Genomic DNA, 19965 nt, shown 5'->3' with positions numbered 1-19965 from the left:
AGCTTTTATTGATTGATTTCAAATGCGCAGTAAGGGCAGTACAAAAAAAAGAACTTTTGCAAGAAAAAATGTTCCTAAAATGGAGCTATTGGGGACTTCGCGATATAAAAAACTTCTCTGTTCTTCTTTGAAATTTGATACCACTATTCAAAGTTTTCAAGTTTTCGAAATTGGAGGCATAAATGTTTCAATTTTGCGCAAACACAATTTTAAATCAATGAGGGGTTATAGTGGGAGATATCATGTGCTTTCGGTTCAAGTCAGACGAGGAGTTGTGTTTGTTTTTTATACAGTCTTAGCGAGTTTCATATAGTCCAGTTTAACTGTTTTACTAGAGCGGCAGTCAGATTAACGACAATTCTACAAAAAACTAGAAAAGATTTGAGAATGTGACTTAGTATTACCTAAATGGAAAAAAAACTTTGTTTTTAGGTGTACTAACGCTAACGCTGCTAAATAATATTGCAACTTTTATTCTATGTTTGTTTTACGAAAACACAAAATACACTGTTTTATTTGCATACCAATTGAGTCTGTGCATTTGAAACTCAAAAATAGTTAAATCAAATTTGTGTTAATTTTTGCAAATCCTCACAATCAATTTCTGTGGCGAAATAAAAACAGGAGTGTCATCATCGTATTGAACAATTCTAATGGTATATCCAATATATCAACGATCTTGGTTCAAACTGCAATTTCGTGTTTACAGAAACCTGGCTCAGTGAAAATGACGATTAAAAAACTCCAATCCTGACAAAGAACGATACTGTTGTTTTTAAACTGAACGTAATTCCTCGGTCGGAAGAAACACTAAAACAGGTGGTGAATTTATTATACTTGTGCTAAAGATTTCTTCTCTAAATATTTGCAAGGATTTAAATATTTATACGGATAAGTTTGTGAGTGTATGAGGTCTCATTCAAATTACCAACTTGTGCTTCTGTATATTTACATGTTTTTAATAATACCAATAAACACTTTAGCAAGGCAATTTTAGACCAACTAGCAAATAACATAGGTAATGCAATTATAAAAAGGAAAGATACTATTTCTGGGTGATTTTAGAATTAACTATTTAGATAATATCGAAAGATCTAATCTCGAAACAGTAATAATTCCGTATGACTTGCATGTCAAGAACAAAAACTTTCCTACTCGTTTAATCCGGACGAACAATACCGAAATCCTTATTAATTACATCATCACTGACTGCTCACTTGAAAACGACACTCTAATTTGTGATAGCTTTGTAAAAAGTGATCCTTTTTCTACTTTAAGTAATGTGAGGGCTTTGTGTAGAAGCTAAAAAAATGCAATTCAAAAAAAATTTAGGACAAAAAAAACTATACTCTACCTGATCTTAAACACTGCCTAGAACTATAATTTGGCCCAAATGTACTTTCAGAGCAGCTTGGATTTCCTGCTACAGGTTGTCACATCAAACTTTACAGCAGCACTATCAAAAAATGCTTCACCTAAAATGTCTTCTCTCAGAACTGACAAACGTTTTAAACTGACAAATGGTTAGTTGAATAGTCAAGACAAATGATGGTAGTCGATTAAGATAGATTCTTGAATTATAAAGACTATGAAAGGTTCATAGATATAAAAAAACCAATCACTTTTTCTAATGATGACATTTTCAACAGATTTTTCAGAAATCTTTTTGAAACAGCAGAAAATGACAGGAAAATTGGAAGTCGAAGCAAAACTCAATCTTGTTTTTAAAAAAAATACTCAGCAATCGATTCCCAATTGCTTTGCACGGAATTCATCAAAAATGAATCCTACATAAAAGCTTCATGGAGGTGTAACACAAGGAACAGTAAACGGCCGGCTCTTATTAAATCTGTATAATAATGATATGGCAACAAGAAATGACAATGAAATTGAAAATATACATCAAGATGGCAATACTGTCTTTTTCAATTTTGATACCTCTATTGACACAAGCAAGGCCGAATGAGAAAAAATGCCAACAAACTTAGTCAAAATTTTAAGAACATCAATTCAAAGTAAATACCACAAAAACTGAAGTCATGATACTCGGTGCGAGCAAAAGAAAAGACTTTATTGGACAGACAATCATAAATTCAATTCCAATAGACGAGAAAACTGAAGTAACATACTTAGGGGTCATATAGACAGAAGTTTAACAATTCAAGAGGACGTTAAACAATTACTACAAAAAACGGTTTAAAGAGTTAAAATAATTTACACTATTAGAAAATCCATTCCATAAAAACATTTCAGACTCATCATTTATGCACTGGCATAAAGTCATTTGTACTACCCAGCAGCAGCCGTTTTTCGGGCGAATGAGCAGAATCTAATGGTATCCTTGGAAAAACAGCTAAACTGGATTTTGAGGCCAACATATTTCAGACAAAAAGTTTGAATCTGTTTAAGAAATTAAACGCAGTCGGAATGTACGGATAAACTTTTTTGCGAAAGGAAAAATTGCAATTTTATTGGGCTGACTAAATGACATTTTGAAATATACTCAACTATCCCAGTAGTCATAGATTTTTCAAAAACTTTTGATTGTACAGTAGATATCAACAAATTGCTATAGTTTAGTGAATCTTCTCGATCACCTTTATATGGGTACCTTTAAGATCACTGTGAATTTTTCCTGCTGCAAAAAGAAATTGGAGATTTTGATGATATTAACGCTAAAAGTTTTCTTTCTAAAATTGTTTTCGTTAATTGAAGAACATTTCCTAACTATTTCTGAACTTGCTGCCGCCCATTTTTTTGAGTAAAATCGACTGAAATTTAATTTGAAACAAGTATAACTGAAAACCATCAATTGAACTTCTGTCTCTGCATGGCCTCAGTGAACTTTTTATCTATAGGGTACCAGTCTTGTTTTGCAGCTACTTTACAGCAATCACTGGCTATGATTGATACAGTTATTTAAAAAATAGAAATTACAAATATCAATTTTTCAGCTTCAATATCCGACAATTTTTTTAAAATTTCGATTAGTTTGCAGGTCGAGCTGGTCCATAGAACGAAGCCGACAACTTTTAATTTGGTCTATGGTTACGTCTATCGCATTTATAGCGTACTTTATTTGACTTTTTAGGATAGTCTTCAAAGCAAAATGCGACAATTTTGAATCAAAAGTAAAGCTGCTCTTTTGCAGTATTTGGTCACAAACAAACTGGCAAGAGAATTGACACAATTGGTAGTGGATTAGATGAAAGAGGAAGCTTTCTTTGAAGTGCCAATCAAATTCAGCTGAGCTAACTTTTCGGCACTTTTTATGAACTTGCTTTGAACAAGAATTGAATGTTGAAAACGGGATTGATTTATGCGAGTATAGCAATGCGCTATATGGTCTATTAAAGTACATTTTGTGCATTTGGTTTATATTTCAAGCAGAGAAAGTATTTCTTCTGAAAAGAAATCGGGACGGTTTTGATGGCTACTTTGAAAAGCAAATGTCAAAAAAGAATGTAACGAGAATCAATTCATCAACTTTGTACCAGCCCCAAGCGCACTCTTTTCTTGTCTAAACTTGATAACGCACACTTCTTCCGGGGGTATATACTTTACTACCTTTCATTATTTGTAGGAGTATGTGTGCATGTGTGTGCGTGCGCGCGCGACTGTGTGTGTGTGGGTGGGTGTGTGTGTGTGTGTGTGTGTGTGTGTGTGTGTGTGTGTGTGTGTTTGTGTGTGTGTCTGTGTGTGTGTGTGTGTGTGTGTGTGTGTGTGTGTGTGTGTGTGTGTGTGTGTGTGTGTGTGTGTGTGTGTGTGTGTGTGTGTGGGTGTGGGTGTGTGTGTATGTGTGTGTTTGTGTTTTTTTCTGTTTTGCGTGTGTGTGTGTGTGTGTGTGTGTGTTTGTGTGTGTGTTTGTGATTTTTTTCTATTTTGAGTGTGTGTGTGTGTGTTTGTGTGTGTGTGTGCGTGTGTGTGTGTGTGTGTGGGGGGGGGGGTTATAATACATCATAACTCACACTAACTCGCTTGTAAACTTAGCATACAAAACTGATAATGAGGCTACCATACACAATGAGATAGTGTAAAATACACAATTGGTTTGGTCATTTTCCTCATCCGCTAATCGCACGTAGCTTTGATGTTGGCATGTTCAAATATTAAACCTACATTCCATCCATATTTTCCATAATCTCCAGACAATTCAACTGCTATGTAGCCTAGCCTCCGCTGGCTGGGGTCAGATAGACGACGGTCCAGATAGCCGGAAAAAATAAAAAGACAGTCTATTCTGCTCTGTTTGAACTGACCTATATGATAATAGTTCTGCTGTGTCGATTCTTATTTAGTTGTTACAAGTATGTTTAATCATTTTGTTATATAGTTAAATCTACTTGTTTAAAAAATCGGAAATAATGGGCCAATCAAATTGCTTGGATGAATCTTGGTATTATTTTCGGCTATCTGAATCCTCGGCTATGTGAGAAGACACCTCTGCTGGTGGTGGTGGTGGTAGTAGTAGTGGGAACAGAGAAAAGATATTTTTTATCTTCTTTTCTCTTTTTTCTTTCCATAATTCTTTCATTCTTTCTTTCACTTGGCCATATCTGTGGTAGCAGAGCTGCATCAGTGGAGAACAGAACAAGAGAATAGATATACCTATAATACTTGAGGCAAATTATTTATCTAGCAGTAGCACTGTGTTATGCATTATTAACTACAATTGAGCAATTTTTCAGATATTTTTCATCGATTGCCAGATTCTCTACTTCCTATATTACTGCATTTCCCAGTTTTCCATTCTGGTTTTATTGAATTTTAAAGAACTTGCTTTTCTGTTTATCCTCTTTTATCCATTAGCAATACTTCCATCGCGTTTTCCCGATAATTACAGGAACAATTTGGATATCAATATTAGATATTTTTTCAGTTCATGCCTTAATTTTTTGTTCATTCTATGATTGCCTACACGCCCTAATGCACAGTAACTATAACCAATTCACAACTAGACAGTTATAACTAAAATTTATGAAAGTGATATTGCTTTTGGGTTATTGAAACACTCGAGTGAGTTCAATAGAAAATCAGTTCATTAAACTCCTTCAAAATCAGGTAGCAACATTACTTAACTTGTTATAACCTATTTGACTTTATTAAACTGTTAACCTGTTACATTTAAAATTTTAACTTAACACCTGAACTTCACAGCATTTCAAAGTAATTCTTTTCATCTTGTCATAGCCGATTTAAGATCTCTTTATAGCCAAAGTTGACAATTTTAAACTTCCCTAAGTATAGAAAAATTAATCAGTACTGAATCTTTTATTTGAAGCCAATTGAAAAGTCGTGAAGCTGGCCTAAAACATGTGCACCCGAGAAAAGTTGCATCGTAAAATGTGAAATGTAGAGTACCTGTGCAGAATACATAGGAGTGACATTTTGTTATTCAGTACTGATTTGCTCTGATTTTTCTATGAGCAGGAAACGTGTTTCTATGCTTTTATAGTTGCAGTCGATTTTCAGAATAAAAGTTTTCTCTGCTTTCTGTGTGCGAATATTGGTGACCTCATTCACGATTTTTCGAATAGCTTGCCAATATTAAGTATTGGCTTTGGGACATAACTAAATACAGTACGAACTGTAAATAAACTCTGCTATTGTTTACCTTTTAGCTGATTAACCTTCGCGACCTGTCAAATTATGTCAATAGTCGCAACTCCTCTTCAAACACAACCGGCAACCTCCCCTCCGACCCTTGACCAGACACCCGACAGCCCACGTGACCGATCCCCCAGGGACTCAGTGCCAAACAAGGCGAGAACCTCTACCAAATCCAACAGCAGTTCCAGTTCAACATCTTCTGCCGCCCAGTCCAGAATGCTGGCGAGACAGAGCACGGTGCCAGAAGTGACCAAGGATAGCTCTGGGTACACTTGGGAAATATACGGAGCTGAAATCGACCCAGAATCATTGAGACAAGGTTTGTCATCAGTTACATTTGCATTTTCGATGGTCATCTTGCAAGATCTTGCAATAGTCGTGCAAGTTGAATTTAAGGTTTGTGGCACCAGCAAGAGATGTGATTGTATGCAGTTTACCAGTTCCATTCTGTTAGGGGGGTCTAAATAGCCGAAAGCACTGCGAGAGTAGACCAGTACTGTATTCGATTTATTTACAAGTTCAGTGTACTGTACAAGTCCACCACTTGTACACCACTTAGTCCTCAACCTTGCGGATTTTCTATAACCCGATAACATTTTCTTTGTTTTCCGTCAAGACATTAACGTTCTCGCCAAAGTTACCCCGTACAAGTAAAATCACTTGTCAATCTATGTCAAACTAATCATATGCACAATTTACAATACCCCAAGTTGCTCAAAACGCAGTAAGACTTGTAAGGCACCGATAAAAACTGAGTTGATCAATTTTTAGTTCTAAACTGTACTAAGATTTCACAAAGTTCTCTACAAGTAGTGTTAGTACGGCCTACCAGGAATTCTAAGTTACTGTATTAAGACCTATGAATATTAATAAGGCGCGATAGTACGACCCTACCAATTTTTCAAAAATATTGCAAGTAATAAAATAGAAATAGCCAGACATTTGCCGAAAAAGCCTATACCCAAATGTCAACTAAAATAAACAACTATAAAAGTTTGTTCAGTATATTTTGTGTGATCTTTCCCGAGCACTTTTCAATTAGGACTTCTGACCGTCACTGTCAGTGTACTGACAAAATTATAGGCTTATTCGGCCGGAGCAGACAGCAAAACCACGCCCCTAGGCACCCTCCATACAAAAGAAAACAACAAGGAGGCTCGGCAATGTGCGTTCGCATATAATGTTCTAACCCCGCTTATCTACAAGTTTAGCTTTATTGTCCACCAAATGAAAAAAAAACTTTCAAAAATCTCATATATTGATAAAAAAATAAATGGTGTATGAATTTAACAAAATGCTGGAATACTTTGATATGCGACCTGTAATAAATGAGACTAGGTACCAGTTAGACAAAAAACTTTGCTTCCTTGGAGTAAACGATGATTGTGTTAGCAGTTTTAAGGTGTGTTAATCATGCAAATTTAAACATACTGGACTAAAGAAGCCAATTTTTGATGAATAAAAACTAATTTTTAAAAAATATAGCAAAATTTTTTAGCCGGACAATTTGATCAAACACTTCAACAACACTCTTCTGTTTTTAGAGGTAAAACCAACAACGGTATCGTCACCAATTTTAACATATTGTTAGCAAAATTTGCAAAAAAAATTGCCGGAAAGTTTGGAAAATGTGAACAATAACAACGAAAATAAGTCAAATGCTCAGAAAACTTTAAACCTCGATAAATCCGTGGAAAATCGAAATTCAAAAATATCTTTAATTATATATTCTTCGCTGAACGGCTTTCTAATGATACCTCTAAGATGAAAATATCGGTCGGTCGAAATTGACTGAACAAAAAAACAACCCATTTGAGTATATAGTTTCTCCCACACTAAAGAGGGTCGGAACAATGAAGACAAAATATAAAATAGGACACAAAATAAGAACGACAGTGCGAATAGTTTTTACAAGGGTTATTAAAACTAACGGCCGAAATATTTTTAGTATATTCTGTGTTTTTCTCATCTCATTTATCGTTTTGGGTTGATCTGTTTAAAAATCGAACTTTCAATAAATATTAAGCGATGATAATTGACTTTTTGAGATTTTTGTGATTTTTTGCTCCTCCCTATTATTCCCGTCTTGGCCTTCTAAATTGAAGGTTAACACTAACAGAAACTTTATGCTTCTATTTTGACAATCTATAAATACTGAACTCTGGTAAATCTATTGAGACTGAATCTAATGAAGTAAGCCAATAACAAAGTTAATTGACTTGCCTGGCCGGAAAATATGATTGGAAAATTTTGGTATCGGCATTAATATTTATGTTTCAATCTGCAACTCTGCAATCAATTTTGTTCGTGCAATTTATTTTGGGGTGTTGGTTAATTGAAATCTTTTGCAGGATTCTTTTTGACGTTCAATTAGTGTGAATTCTAAATCAAAAGAGATTGAATTCACAACAGACCAGCAAGATTGTAATGAGCGAAGTCATTTTGATTTTTTTTAAATTTCGCCATTAATAATGCGAAAAAAATTATTTCATATTAAATAAAAATATGAAAAAATTATTTTTCATATTTTTCATCGGCCGCTGAATCATTTCATCTGTACTTTATGCAACTGTTGTTTTCCCAACAAGAGTTGCTTAACTGAATTTGTTGCATTGCTGGTAAGTTGTGTAAGATTTGCCCCACGCACGTTCAATTTTGTAGAATTGACGTTAAGTTTTTGTATAAAGTGATCACCATTACCTTGCAATTAAACACGCACTCAGTTTTTCAGGGATCAAGATATCATTGTACAATAAGGTGCAAAGCGATGAATTACGCGCAAACAACTCCATATCAAAAATGTCTTTGTTTCCACTAAGGCGAAGTTCATTACATTTATTTTGCAATTGAATCAGATTTAATATACCGTTTGGAGAACTGATAGTCGGAAGTATGATCATTTTTTGAACAATTTTAACGAATGAGCTTGTTTCCAGGCGTGAGTTAGAATACATTTCAATGTTGATACCACACAGCGTCAACTATGATAATTACTTTATAAAACAAAGATATATATTTATATATACACATATATATATATATATATATATATATATATATATATATATATATTTATATATATTATATATATATATATATATATATATAGAGAGAGAGAGAGAGAGAGAGAGAGTAAAAAAATTTGACCATTGTGTCCAGTAGCTTTAGATGATTTCTCACACGAAACTTCGATTGTAAGTTAATGTTAGCAGGATTAAGGACACGGCAGAGCAGCAACCCGGATGACGCAGAATGAGTTTTAGCAAGTTTCGGACTAAAGCTGTTTAAGCTCAAAAGATAATTGAGAGAATAAAAATCAGTCGTATATATGGTCTGAAATGTAAATATAACATTTCCAGTTTAAATTTGTTAAAAGTTTAATGAAAAAAAATCAGGCGATTTTGGGGTGCATGAGTGGGCGTCATTTCCTTATTGCATGCAAAAAATTTAGTTCGCAGCTACTTGCGTTCAAACATCAAACCATTTTAACACTTAAGATATGCCAACTGTGAAAGAAGTTTTAATTACTTCATATTTATTGTTTGCTTTGTTTTTTTAAACCGAATGAGCTTGTTTGCAGGCGTGAATTGGGATACAGTTCAATGCTAATATCACACAGCGTCAACTATGAGAGTTACTCTATAAAATACTCAACGCCAGTACTATTTTCAATACAGAATCGCATAGGTATTTTATATAAATTTAACGAAAACCCGAAATTACTTATTTTTGCTAAATTTGTTATTGAAAATTTTCCGTTGCTTGCTTATGCAAATTTCGTAGCTGCACGGTACAATTTCAATAGTTTTTTTACTATCTCGCTTATATGTCTAGTACATATTTCAATTGAATCTTGTTTAGCGCTGATAAAACTGTTTAATATCTTGAAATTTTGCTGCTTGCTTTCAAGCAATATCTAGATGAACTGGAAGCGCACTACTGAAAAAAATCAGGTTTATATTATATATATATATATATATATGTATGTATGTATGTATGTATATATTGTATATATATATATATATGTATTTATTTATTTATTTATATATATATATATATATATATATATATATATATATATATAAATATATATATATATATATATATATATATATATATATATAAAGAGCCTCCGATTGTAAGTTAATGTTAGCAGAATTAGGGACACGGTTGCAAAACAACCCTGGTTAGGCAGGACGAGTTTTAGCAAGTTTGAGATTGAAGCTGTTTAAGCTCAAAAGATATTTGAGAGAATAAGAATGAAATTTTAGGAAATTCAAAAGAGATAGTGAAGATTTTAACAAAAATCAGTCGCATATTTAGTCTGAAAACAAACACAACATGTACAGATTACATTTTTTAGAAAGTTAATGAATAAAAAACAGGAGATTTTGGGGCGTATGAGTGGGCGTCATTTCATTATTACATGAAAAAATTTAGTTCAATTGAGATCGTTCAACAAGTTGCATTTCCCACTCAATATTAGTAGACAAATATCGATATTTGACAAACATAAAATTCAAAACTGATTCACATTCATTTTTTAAAGTGTAAGCTGCAGTTGCCGTTTTAAATTTGGTAAGATTGTTTTCTTTCTGAGTTTATCATCATAAGTTAAATTTCACAGCTCTAGAATATTTTCTAAGTTCTTTTCTGTGCTCCAGTAACCCCACTTAGATTGTTGCCGCTAGGTAAGCCCAATGGTTGTGACAAAGACTTTGTCAGAAGATCTGCTGTATTTTGATCTGTCATCTGTTGGCATGCAGATCATTTTGATTGAGTTGTTCATCAACTCATTCTCGCATGAAATGATGTTTCGTGTTGATATGCTTTGATCGTTTATGAAGCACACGGTTAATTAGCTTTATGCAACTCTGTTTGCCCTTTCCTATGGTTTTGGGCCCACACTGTTCGTACCCCAGTTCTTTAAGAAGACCACGCAAGAAGATGGCTTCTTGAACCGCGGCAGCTAAACCCTGGTATCCTGTCTCAAAAGAAGAGAGTGACACTGTCCGTTGTTTCATGACTTGCCAACTGACAGATCCCTCACTGTCTTCAAGCCTAAAATAGTATCCTGTGGTCGATCGCCTATCATTCACGTTGCCACTTCAGTCTGCACCTGTTTCGCCAAATAGAGTACTGTTGCTGGTTGATAGGAAAAGAGCCTAAGAGATTTAGTATTTTGTAGGTATCTCAACACACGCTTGCCAGAATTGAAATCCTCAACAGTTGGGTCATTCATGAAGCGTGATAAGAAACTTTTGAGCCACATCAAATCTGGTCTAGTTTGCTTAGCTAGGTAAAGTGTTGAACCTACTAGACTTCTAACTTCGTGTGATTCCACTCTAATTGAATCTTTTTGAGCTACTTCAAGTTTTAGACTTTTTCCTGCTGGTGTTTTGCTCGGTTTGCAGTCTTGCATATTGAAATACTCTCAAATGTTTTGAGTGTATTTTTCTTGATCTAAAGTTATTCATTTTCTGTTTTCAGAAATCGCATTCCAAGAAACCAATCAAGACCTCCTCTGTCATCCATCTTAAATTTTGATTCTAGTATACTTCATAATTTGTTGATCTCTGTTTGACTATTTCCTGCTAAGACTAAGCCATCAACCCAGGTTAGAACGGACAAATTTTCATCTTCTTTGTTTTTTGCAAAAAGACAGTAATCGTGTTTACTTCTCTCAAAACTTTGCTGAATTAGAAAATTTGATAGCTTCTGATACATTTTTTGGCTTCTTGCTTTAGTCCATATATTGGTTTTTAAGTTAACAAACTAACTTGTGGCGATTGCTGTCTATTTTCTCAAAACCTTTTGGTTGCTCAAGATAGACCTCTTCGTCTGTTTTAGGATGCAAATAAACTGCTTTTAAACCCATTTGTTTTAAAAAAAAAGTTTTCTATAGCTCATAAAACTAGTAGAATTTTAAAAGCTTCAAGTTTGCTTGTGGGAGCAAAGGTATCCAAATATACAATTCCCTCAATCTGTTTGAAACCCTTTGCTACATAACGAGCTTTAAACTTATCGATATTTCCGTTTGAATCTTGTTTAATTTCGTACACCCATCGGCCAGGAATAAAATTTTGTCCTTTTTCTTTTGAAACTAAGTCCCAAGTTTCCGTTTCATTTAAACTTTATATCTCTGGTTTCATTGCTTCAAACCATTTGTCTTTTTTTTCCGAATAAATAGCTTTTCCGAAGTTTTCAGATTCGATGAAATTTTTGTTATTGTGTTTTGAACAACACGAGAATAGCTTTTACCAAAATGTTCCGGAGGTGCTCTAGACCTATCACTTTGCTTAAGTATTCTATTTTGTGCTGCTTCCTTTCTCAATTTTTCCACTTCATTGTACTCTGACGAAAGTTTCAAGATCTTTTGGTCTCCTGAATGAATTGCTACTTCACCTAGTTTACCTAACATTTGCATTTTTGCAGTTGCTTTTACTTTTTTCTGTTGTGAGTTCTTGACACGAAATGGGGCGTTTGAAGGTTTTCTATCTATGCTTTTCAATGTAACTTTCAGATTGAACTGCACATTAATTTTCCATTTTGTTTTGACGCTTGGACTTGGTTTTTCTTAATTAATTTATTGATCAACTTCAGTTTCTATATTGTTCTCACTATTTTAATCACTCCGTGTTTCAGTAGTCTCAACCTCTGAACTTAACTCACTTGAGTTGCTTGTATCCTGAAGTTCTTCTCTTACTTCGTCTAAGTCTAGATATAGAAAGCTGTCTTCTATATCTTCCGTTTCATTCTGATATCCTTGTAGATTGCTTTGATTGAACCTAACGTTTCCAGAACTAAAAATATGCCTGGATTTGATATCTCGCAACAAGCAATCTGTTGTGTTATCAGAGCAGCCAATGAACAGGCAAGGATCAAACTTTTGACTTTTTACTGGCATCTTGACTTTTTGAATAGGCTACCAATTTTTTTTTAGTTGGTCGCTTCTTGGTTTTCAACCGAAAACAAATTTTTGAAGGCTGACTTTGTATTTTTGTCCTTAAAACAAAATTTTTAGCAGAACCTGCTGTATCTAAAGATCGATCTCAATAGATTTTTGGCAATTTTGAATCTATTAGAAGACATCTTGCATCCTCTACTACTAATTTTTTGAAACGTTTTGCAACACCATTTTGCACGGGTGTTTCAGCAACTCTGTATTCACGAGCTATCTTTGCTTGTGCAAAAATTTTAAAGGCTTTGTTTTTTCACTCGTTCCCGTTATCAGTTCGCAAAATTTTTAGTCGTACATATTGGGCAACATACTCTTTGAAAGTTTTCAATGGTTGCGTTTTGTATTTAGTAAATTTTACTACTACGTAGCCACTGAATTCATCTATCAAACAAATTGCACATCTGCTGCCACCTATACTTGATGGAAACAATGACCCCATAACGTCAGAGAAAACTCTTTCAAGTTTTTGAGTTGTTTTGTTATTGCTCACTTTTGGAACAGGCTTTTGCGAAATTTTTCCGAAAGCACAATTTTCACAAATATCTGAAGCTTGGGTAACTTCATCTGTTGTATTTGCTTCAAATGTCCCAGTCATTTGTGCCAAAGTTCTGCTTGACACGTGTCTCTCTTAAGTTTGAAAAGTGGTGCGTGTTTTCTTTTCTTTTCTGTAGGGTAAGAAGAACAATTTGCCTCTTATTATCAGTCTGAAGCTTTCTTTGCTTCTGAGTTTTAGGACTGACTAAGCTTTTGTGTGAAATAATTCGTGTTGGTTTTGAACAAAACCTGAACCTGGAATAAAATATGTTTTGAACTTTGGTACATGCAGAACTTTTTCAAAAGTCAATTTATGTAGCACACCTTTAACATCTCGTGCTTCCACATCTACATCTCCTACTCTTTCAACTTTTGTTTTCCCTCCATCTGGATTTTTAACTGTGGTTTCTAGTTTTTGATATTTTTCAAACCAAATTTTATCTATCATCATGTGATCAGTGCTGCCTGAATTTACTGCTAAATCAATTACCGCTGAAACTTCAAACGAGCTTTCAGAGCTTAATCTAGATGCTAAGCCTTCATGAGGACTTTTTTGTTGATGTTTACATGCAACTGCAAGATGGCCTTTAACCTTGCAAATACTACATGCAGCATCGTCTTTTTTGTAACAGCTAGCTGCTAAATGTCCAGGTTTAATCCATACAAAACACAACCTAAGGCTTTCGGAACCATAAGGCTTAGAAAAAGTCTTCCTTGGTTGTGATTTGAAAGAAGAGTGTGTACCAAGTTGACAAGAAGCATTCATTGCTGACATGGCGATTTGCTGATCCTCCTTCACATCATCTCTCTGTCCGCGACTCTCCTCGAAGTTGGTGAGACGCTTCCTCAGTTCCACAAAATTCTCTGCAGGGTTGAAGCTCTCTTGCACCACAAAATGCTCGTATCGTTGTGGAAGGCCGTTCAATGCCATTCCATTAAAGAGCGTCTCAGAAAGCTCCTCACTACCATGATGCAACCGGGTGACCAGTTCTGGCGCTCTGATGAAGTACTGCTGGATGGCTTCGTCCTCCCGAAGTTGTAGTCTGGCCAACAGCCTCATCATACTTGTGATTGTTGTTGTTTCATCGCTTCTGAACAGTTGCTGGAGATGTTGCCAGGCCTTCCAGCCATTTAGGAGACCCCTGCGGTTCATACAGTCATGCCGAATGAGCATGAGGCTGCTGACGTCTAGCGTCATTGCCAGGTAGCACGGAATCTTGTTTTTGCGGTTCTCATCTTATTGTACAGCTGTATCTCTAGCTTGAGTCTGAGCCTCGTGTTTTCGCGCCTGAGCATCATTGGCATCTTCCGTCAGTGGTGTTGGTTTGTCAGGTAGCTCAACTGTGCCTGTGAGCGTTTCGAAGAGGCCCTTGATTCGTGCAAAGGCAGAGAAACGAATGCTCCTTGTTGGGTAGTCCTCTGACAACCCACCAAACGTCATCCACTTAATACTATTGTTTGATGGTTCCATTATGAGGTTTAAACTTCCACGTTTTTCTCACAAAATTTGATTTAGCTTTTATATGCGAGGGAAATCTCAAATTTCACATCTTAAAACTCGCATCAATCTAGAAGAGCAAGAACTACCAACACTGACGCTACAATCTCAACAAAAACTCTATTGGCGTATCAAGGGTCCGATGGCTGAGGCCATAACCTGTTAGCAGGATTAAGGACACGTAGCGCAACAACCCCGATGAGGCAGGACAAGTTTAGCAAGTTTTTATTGAAGCTGTTTGAGATATTTGAGAGAATAATAATTAATTTTAGGAGATTCAAAAGAGAAGAAAAGAGTGAAAATTTTAACAAAAAACAGTCGCATATTTGGTCTGAAAATAATTACAACATTTACAGTTTATAGTTGTTAAAAGGTTAATAAATCAAAAATCATGCAATTTTCGGGGCGTATGAGCGGGCGTCATTTCATTATTACATGCAAAAAATTAGTTCAATCGAGGTCGGTCACCAAGTTGCATTTCCCATTCAATATTAGTAGATAAGTATCGATGTTTGACAAACGTTAAGTTCAAAACTGATTTACATTCATTTTCTAAATTGTCAGCTGCAGTTGGCGTTGCAAACCTGGTAAGTTTGTTCTCTTTCTGAGTTTATTAACATACGTTAAATTTCTAAGCTCTAAGATGTTTTCTAAGTTCTTTTCTTTGCTCCAATAATTAAGCCTTTTTTATGAGGTTTCTGAACTTCAGTTTTGTTGTTAAATTGTTTGATTAAATTTGGATCACGCCATCTAGTTTCATATTTTATTTTTTTTGTAATTGCTCATGATTCTGTTATTGTTTCCTCAATATGATTTCCGAAATAAACTTTCACTGCAACAATTATTGCAGAGCTTATCGATGATATTAGTTGTTGCTATCACCGCATGCAAGATCGTAAAGGGCTAAAAAACTGTTTTCGAATCAGACAATAAATTTGTGTCGCTCTTTTCTCGCCACTGGTGCTGGAGAGTTAGAAGAAAATAGATGTAAAAATAGTTATCGCCGGTGATAATCTTGAACACAAGAACTTTATTTCAATTCTTTGAGCCAATGTTTTACAAATTACTGTATTGGGTAGCAATTATTTAAAAAAAAATACGATTACTCTGAGTTTCCATATCTTATTAGCATCGCATTCGTATTTGGGAACTTCTTGATAGCAATGACATTATCTTCAGACACTTACTGCCTCACTAAGGCAACACAAATATTTTTTCAATGAAATTAATGCTAAATTTGTCTTTTCCAGTCATTCGCCTGGTTTACTTTTTCGGGATTTTGAATATTAAAAGTAGTGTGTGTCATCACAGTTGTAAGAAGAAAGCAAGAACTATAGAAATCAAATTATTTTTCTATTTAATTATCTTTGCTTCAAATTGACTGGTTCCTTATTTGTTTGGGTCTATCGATCTAGCTGGAAGTTTTAGGTTACTGTGGATCAGTCTTAAACAAATTATGAGTTGAAATCAGGATATATTTAATCTTTTATAAATTGCTTTCATCGAAACGGCCATTTTGCGATTTTTCTGCGATGGGATAAAACAGGATCTAAACCTATCTAACCTGCCTCCTGTTTAACTTGGCAACTTTGATCCTTTCCCCCTTTTCTATTTTGCAGTTCAGTGGTTGGCTGTTATAAATTATAAAAAATATCACAAGACCACACACCATCGTAATTTCCTTTCTTTCCTTAAATACCACCTGATCACGGCAATCGATTAGATCGAGTTCAATGGATAATGACTGACTTGCGGCAGGGTTTGACCAGAACGAAAGACGCTTTTATGGCACAATATATACAATAAACTGCAACAAATATTCAATCACGAAAAACAATGACAAAAATGAATCATTTCTAAACCGTCTTTTGCAAAATCAGGCTTTGTTTTTTGCAAAATATTTTTTACGACCGATCAAAATCATTTGTTGTTGACTTTCTTGAATCAAAATAATCATGAGATATTTATGACAAACATTCATTAATCAGAAATTACAATTAGACGAATAATGTTTGAACCATCCTGGCATCGCTTCGACTGATCAAACGCAATTGCTTTCTTGCAAACCATAGTTTGCTATTGCTTTTTGAAACAGAACAAAAAAATATTACTTTGGACACATCTTTGCAAAAAACTAATCTGTATTTCTTTTAAACCATCTAAATGCACTGGTTTCTTTGTGTCAACATCATAGCTTAGCATAATGGTATCAAAGAGAACGAGAAATTGTTCTGTTTACTGGTCCCGTATTACTATAATAGCCAGACAATGGAATCAAATGCGAATCCTTAATTTGGCCTCTTTTCTTTCAAATATGGTCATGGTTTTTTGCGCTCAATTTGAATCCAATAATGCAGTGTTGGATCTAGATTAAAGAATTAACCGGTCTTTCTTTGACGGGGCCATTATTAAACAAATGTGGCGGTGTGGTGGTTCTGCAAATGACATTGAAATTGGCCTGCCGGCAGAATGGATAAAAAATTTGCAAGCATGTAATTTAAAATGGCTCCATTTAGAATGACTTTCAGAGTCCAGTACAGACAAATTACCTAAACAGGGCATAATACCCGGGCCGATGCGTCAACGCAAAAAAAACACAAAATTCTGAAAGATTGCCAGCGAATGCGTTGAAATTATAGACAATCTACGCTTGGGCGTAGTTCGTACATAATTTTGCGTTTTTAAGCGTTGGTTTTACATAATATTGCATTGAATAAAGCGTTAATCTTAAATATTTTAGCGTTTATTTTAGCGTCGATCTTACATAATTTTGCGGTGAACTTGGGGTTGATCTTTCATAGTTCGGCGTTGAATTTAGCGTTGATTTAACACATTATAAAGAATGTTGTTCTTAAGAGGCAGAAGGTACGGTGTTACAGTGATAGAAGAGAAGCCAAGACGCAGGAGGTCAGAGGTTGCTGTCTCACAAACAGAGCTCTAAGCGTTGAATTTTGCTAAAATCAACGCAAAATTATGTAAGATCTACTACGCTTACAAACGCAAAATTAGGAAAGGTTTACGCTTAGAAACGCGGAACTAAGTAAGATCTACGCTTAGGGTCGCGAAATTTTGTAAGATCTACTGCTTAAGTCAAACTCAACGCACTCACCGCAAAATTATGTAAGAAAACGGCGATGAATTTTCTGAATTGTCAGGCCTAGTTGACGCTTATCTTGCATAATTTTGGAAAAACGCCTCGGCCCGAGTACTCTATGGTACCAGAAAGCAACGTAAATCTAAGGATTTTTTAAAACGCCCTAGACATCAAATAAGACAACATTGTGAGTTCAAGTCAATTCTCTAGTAACAATTCAATTAACATCAACAGACATTAATTAGACGTCTTTTTTTGTTTTCACTCAATGTTTTTGCATCTGTGTCAATTTTCCGACACTTTTCTTCCAAATTTTACCAACAAAAACTGTCTGTTTTCTCATCTTTTACATCAAAAATGCCCAGAAATTTTCAGTTTGATTTACATTGGGACTATTTGCGGACTAATCCTGTACCTCCCGCTTTTTGTTCTTCCCGCAGTTTTCCAGATCTCAAAGTAAACTAGAACTTTTAGCTTGTTTGAACATATCACAGTTTTCAACCTTCTGATTGTATTCTACTTTAAAACAAAAATGATCGGTTGTCTAACTGGAAATTGTTGTTTTTTGTCAGTAAATCTCGTTCCATTCCTTCGAGGAACTCGCACCATTTTTACACCGGCGACGCCTTGAGCCTGTCACTTTTTTGGTATCAAATGTATGTTTTTTTCGTGAAAATCGAAAATCTCGAACTGCAACAGCGTGTTAAGCAATAAACAACAAAGCAGCGTAACCACCTTTTCTGTGTAAGCAGAGAGAAAAAAAATGAAAACTTAATTGAAATTAAGAGATTTAACGCATTTCATCACGCCTAAAATACGCTTAACGAGCCGAAAATGTGTTGTAAGCAGCTTTTTGGTAACATAGTGTATAAATTTTTAGACAACAAATGAAACTCTGAATAGCACATTTTTTGAACGTCTGGCTCTTTGGGAGTGACAATGTACTTTATTAAAATATTCTTGGGGAAAACTAGTAACAAATAGAGTCAATAATTTATTTTGATAACAAAACATCAAGCCTATATTTTGATTAATACATTTTAATATTGACAGTAAAATGGTAAAGTGGTTGGATTTAAAATACAGTTAGTGATTTTCACATAAGTATTTAAAATAATGACAAAAATAAATATAATGCTAATAATGATAATAAAAATATTAACAACAACAACAATAATAAAAATTATAATAATAAAAAAATAATAATAATAAAAATAATAATAATAATAATAATAATAATAACAATAATAATAACAATAATAAAGAATAATAACAATAATGAAAATAATAATAATAATGATGATAATAATAATAATAATAATAATAATAATAATAATAATAATAAAAATAATAAAAATAATAGTAGTAATAAAAATAATAACAGTAATAATTATATAAATAAAAAAAATAGTATTAATAATAAAACAATTAAAATCAATGAGTTCCAAAATTTCAGTAAACTTGGTTTCAATATGCTTTGTAAATCCTTAACGGGGCTTGATTTTTATTTCTCTCAAACACGGTCCATGGATATGGTTATGATTTGTACTTAAAGTTCTTCTTAGCTAAATCAAATAGACATTCTCCAATTTCTCTTTTGTATTTAGAACAACTTGAACATGGATTAAAATTGGGGACATCACGCGCCAGTGCTATCACACTTTTCTAGCTTGCACCTTGGTAGAGAATTTACATCAATCGGCAATACTGGCGATTATATTCGTTTGAGTTTAAAAATATTTTCTCGCTATATCGTGTTTGGATACGTCCATTTCTCATTCGCCGCAATTGCTCTCCTCAAAGCGAAAGTAAACATGTAACATTTTTGTTCAAAACCACGAGATCTGTGAAGGCAAGTTGATATGTGATTGGAAGTAAAATTATTGATCAAAGATAATAATTGTATTCTTTATCAGTAAAATGGGTGCTTGATTGTATCCATTTTAGTCTTTTTTCTGGAGCTGTTTCATTTGCCTGACAATAGTTCAACTGGCATTCCAAGTTTTTGATCGATAAAACAAAACCGATATTATGTTACTTATGACTGGATTGCATCTTACCGACATTTTTTAGTCTCTTGTAATAGAATTTTTTAGATGTGCAAGCTTCTGATTACCTTTTTGTAAAAAAAACTCAAGTGATAATCAAACGATCGATTTGTCAGAAAAATATATGCCCAGGTCTCTGAAGTGTTTTTCCTGTGAGATGGTTCCATTGGTGGGAAGAAGCAAAAAAGTTCTTGTTTTGATTTTACCGGAAAGAAAACTG

At 34.3% G+C, this 19965-nt stretch overlaps 1 protein-coding gene across 3 annotated transcripts in view; it reads left to right on the top strand.

Annotated features, from left to right (window-relative positions):
* The window catches only part of LOC142354682 (uncharacterized), a 71731-nt gene that overhangs the window by 28538 nt on the left and 23228 nt on the right, over window positions 1-19965 (top strand). The window contains exons 1-2 of one of the 3 annotated variants that reach the window (XM_075407042.1): window positions 4561-5166; window positions 5622-5929. In XM_075407042.1, the coding sequence (XP_075263157.1) occupies window positions 5650-5929 (280 nt within the window). In that variant the 5' untranslated portion in view covers window positions 4561-5166; window positions 5622-5649. Of the gene's footprint in view, window positions 1-4560; window positions 5167-5621; window positions 5930-19965 lie in introns of those variants that run through there. The other 2 variants (XM_075407041.1, XM_075407043.1) reach the window with 2 other exon arrangements.

The sequence above is a fragment of the Convolutriloba macropyga genome, chromosome 15 (assembly GCF_964194025.1).
Source record: "Convolutriloba macropyga chromosome 15, txConMacr16.3, whole genome shotgun sequence".
Classification (NCBI taxonomy): Eukaryota; Metazoa; Xenacoelomorpha; order Acoela; family Convolutidae; genus Convolutriloba; species Convolutriloba macropyga.
Note: the sequence above shows the minus strand (reverse complement) of the source record. Positions and strands in the feature narration are given on the sequence as shown.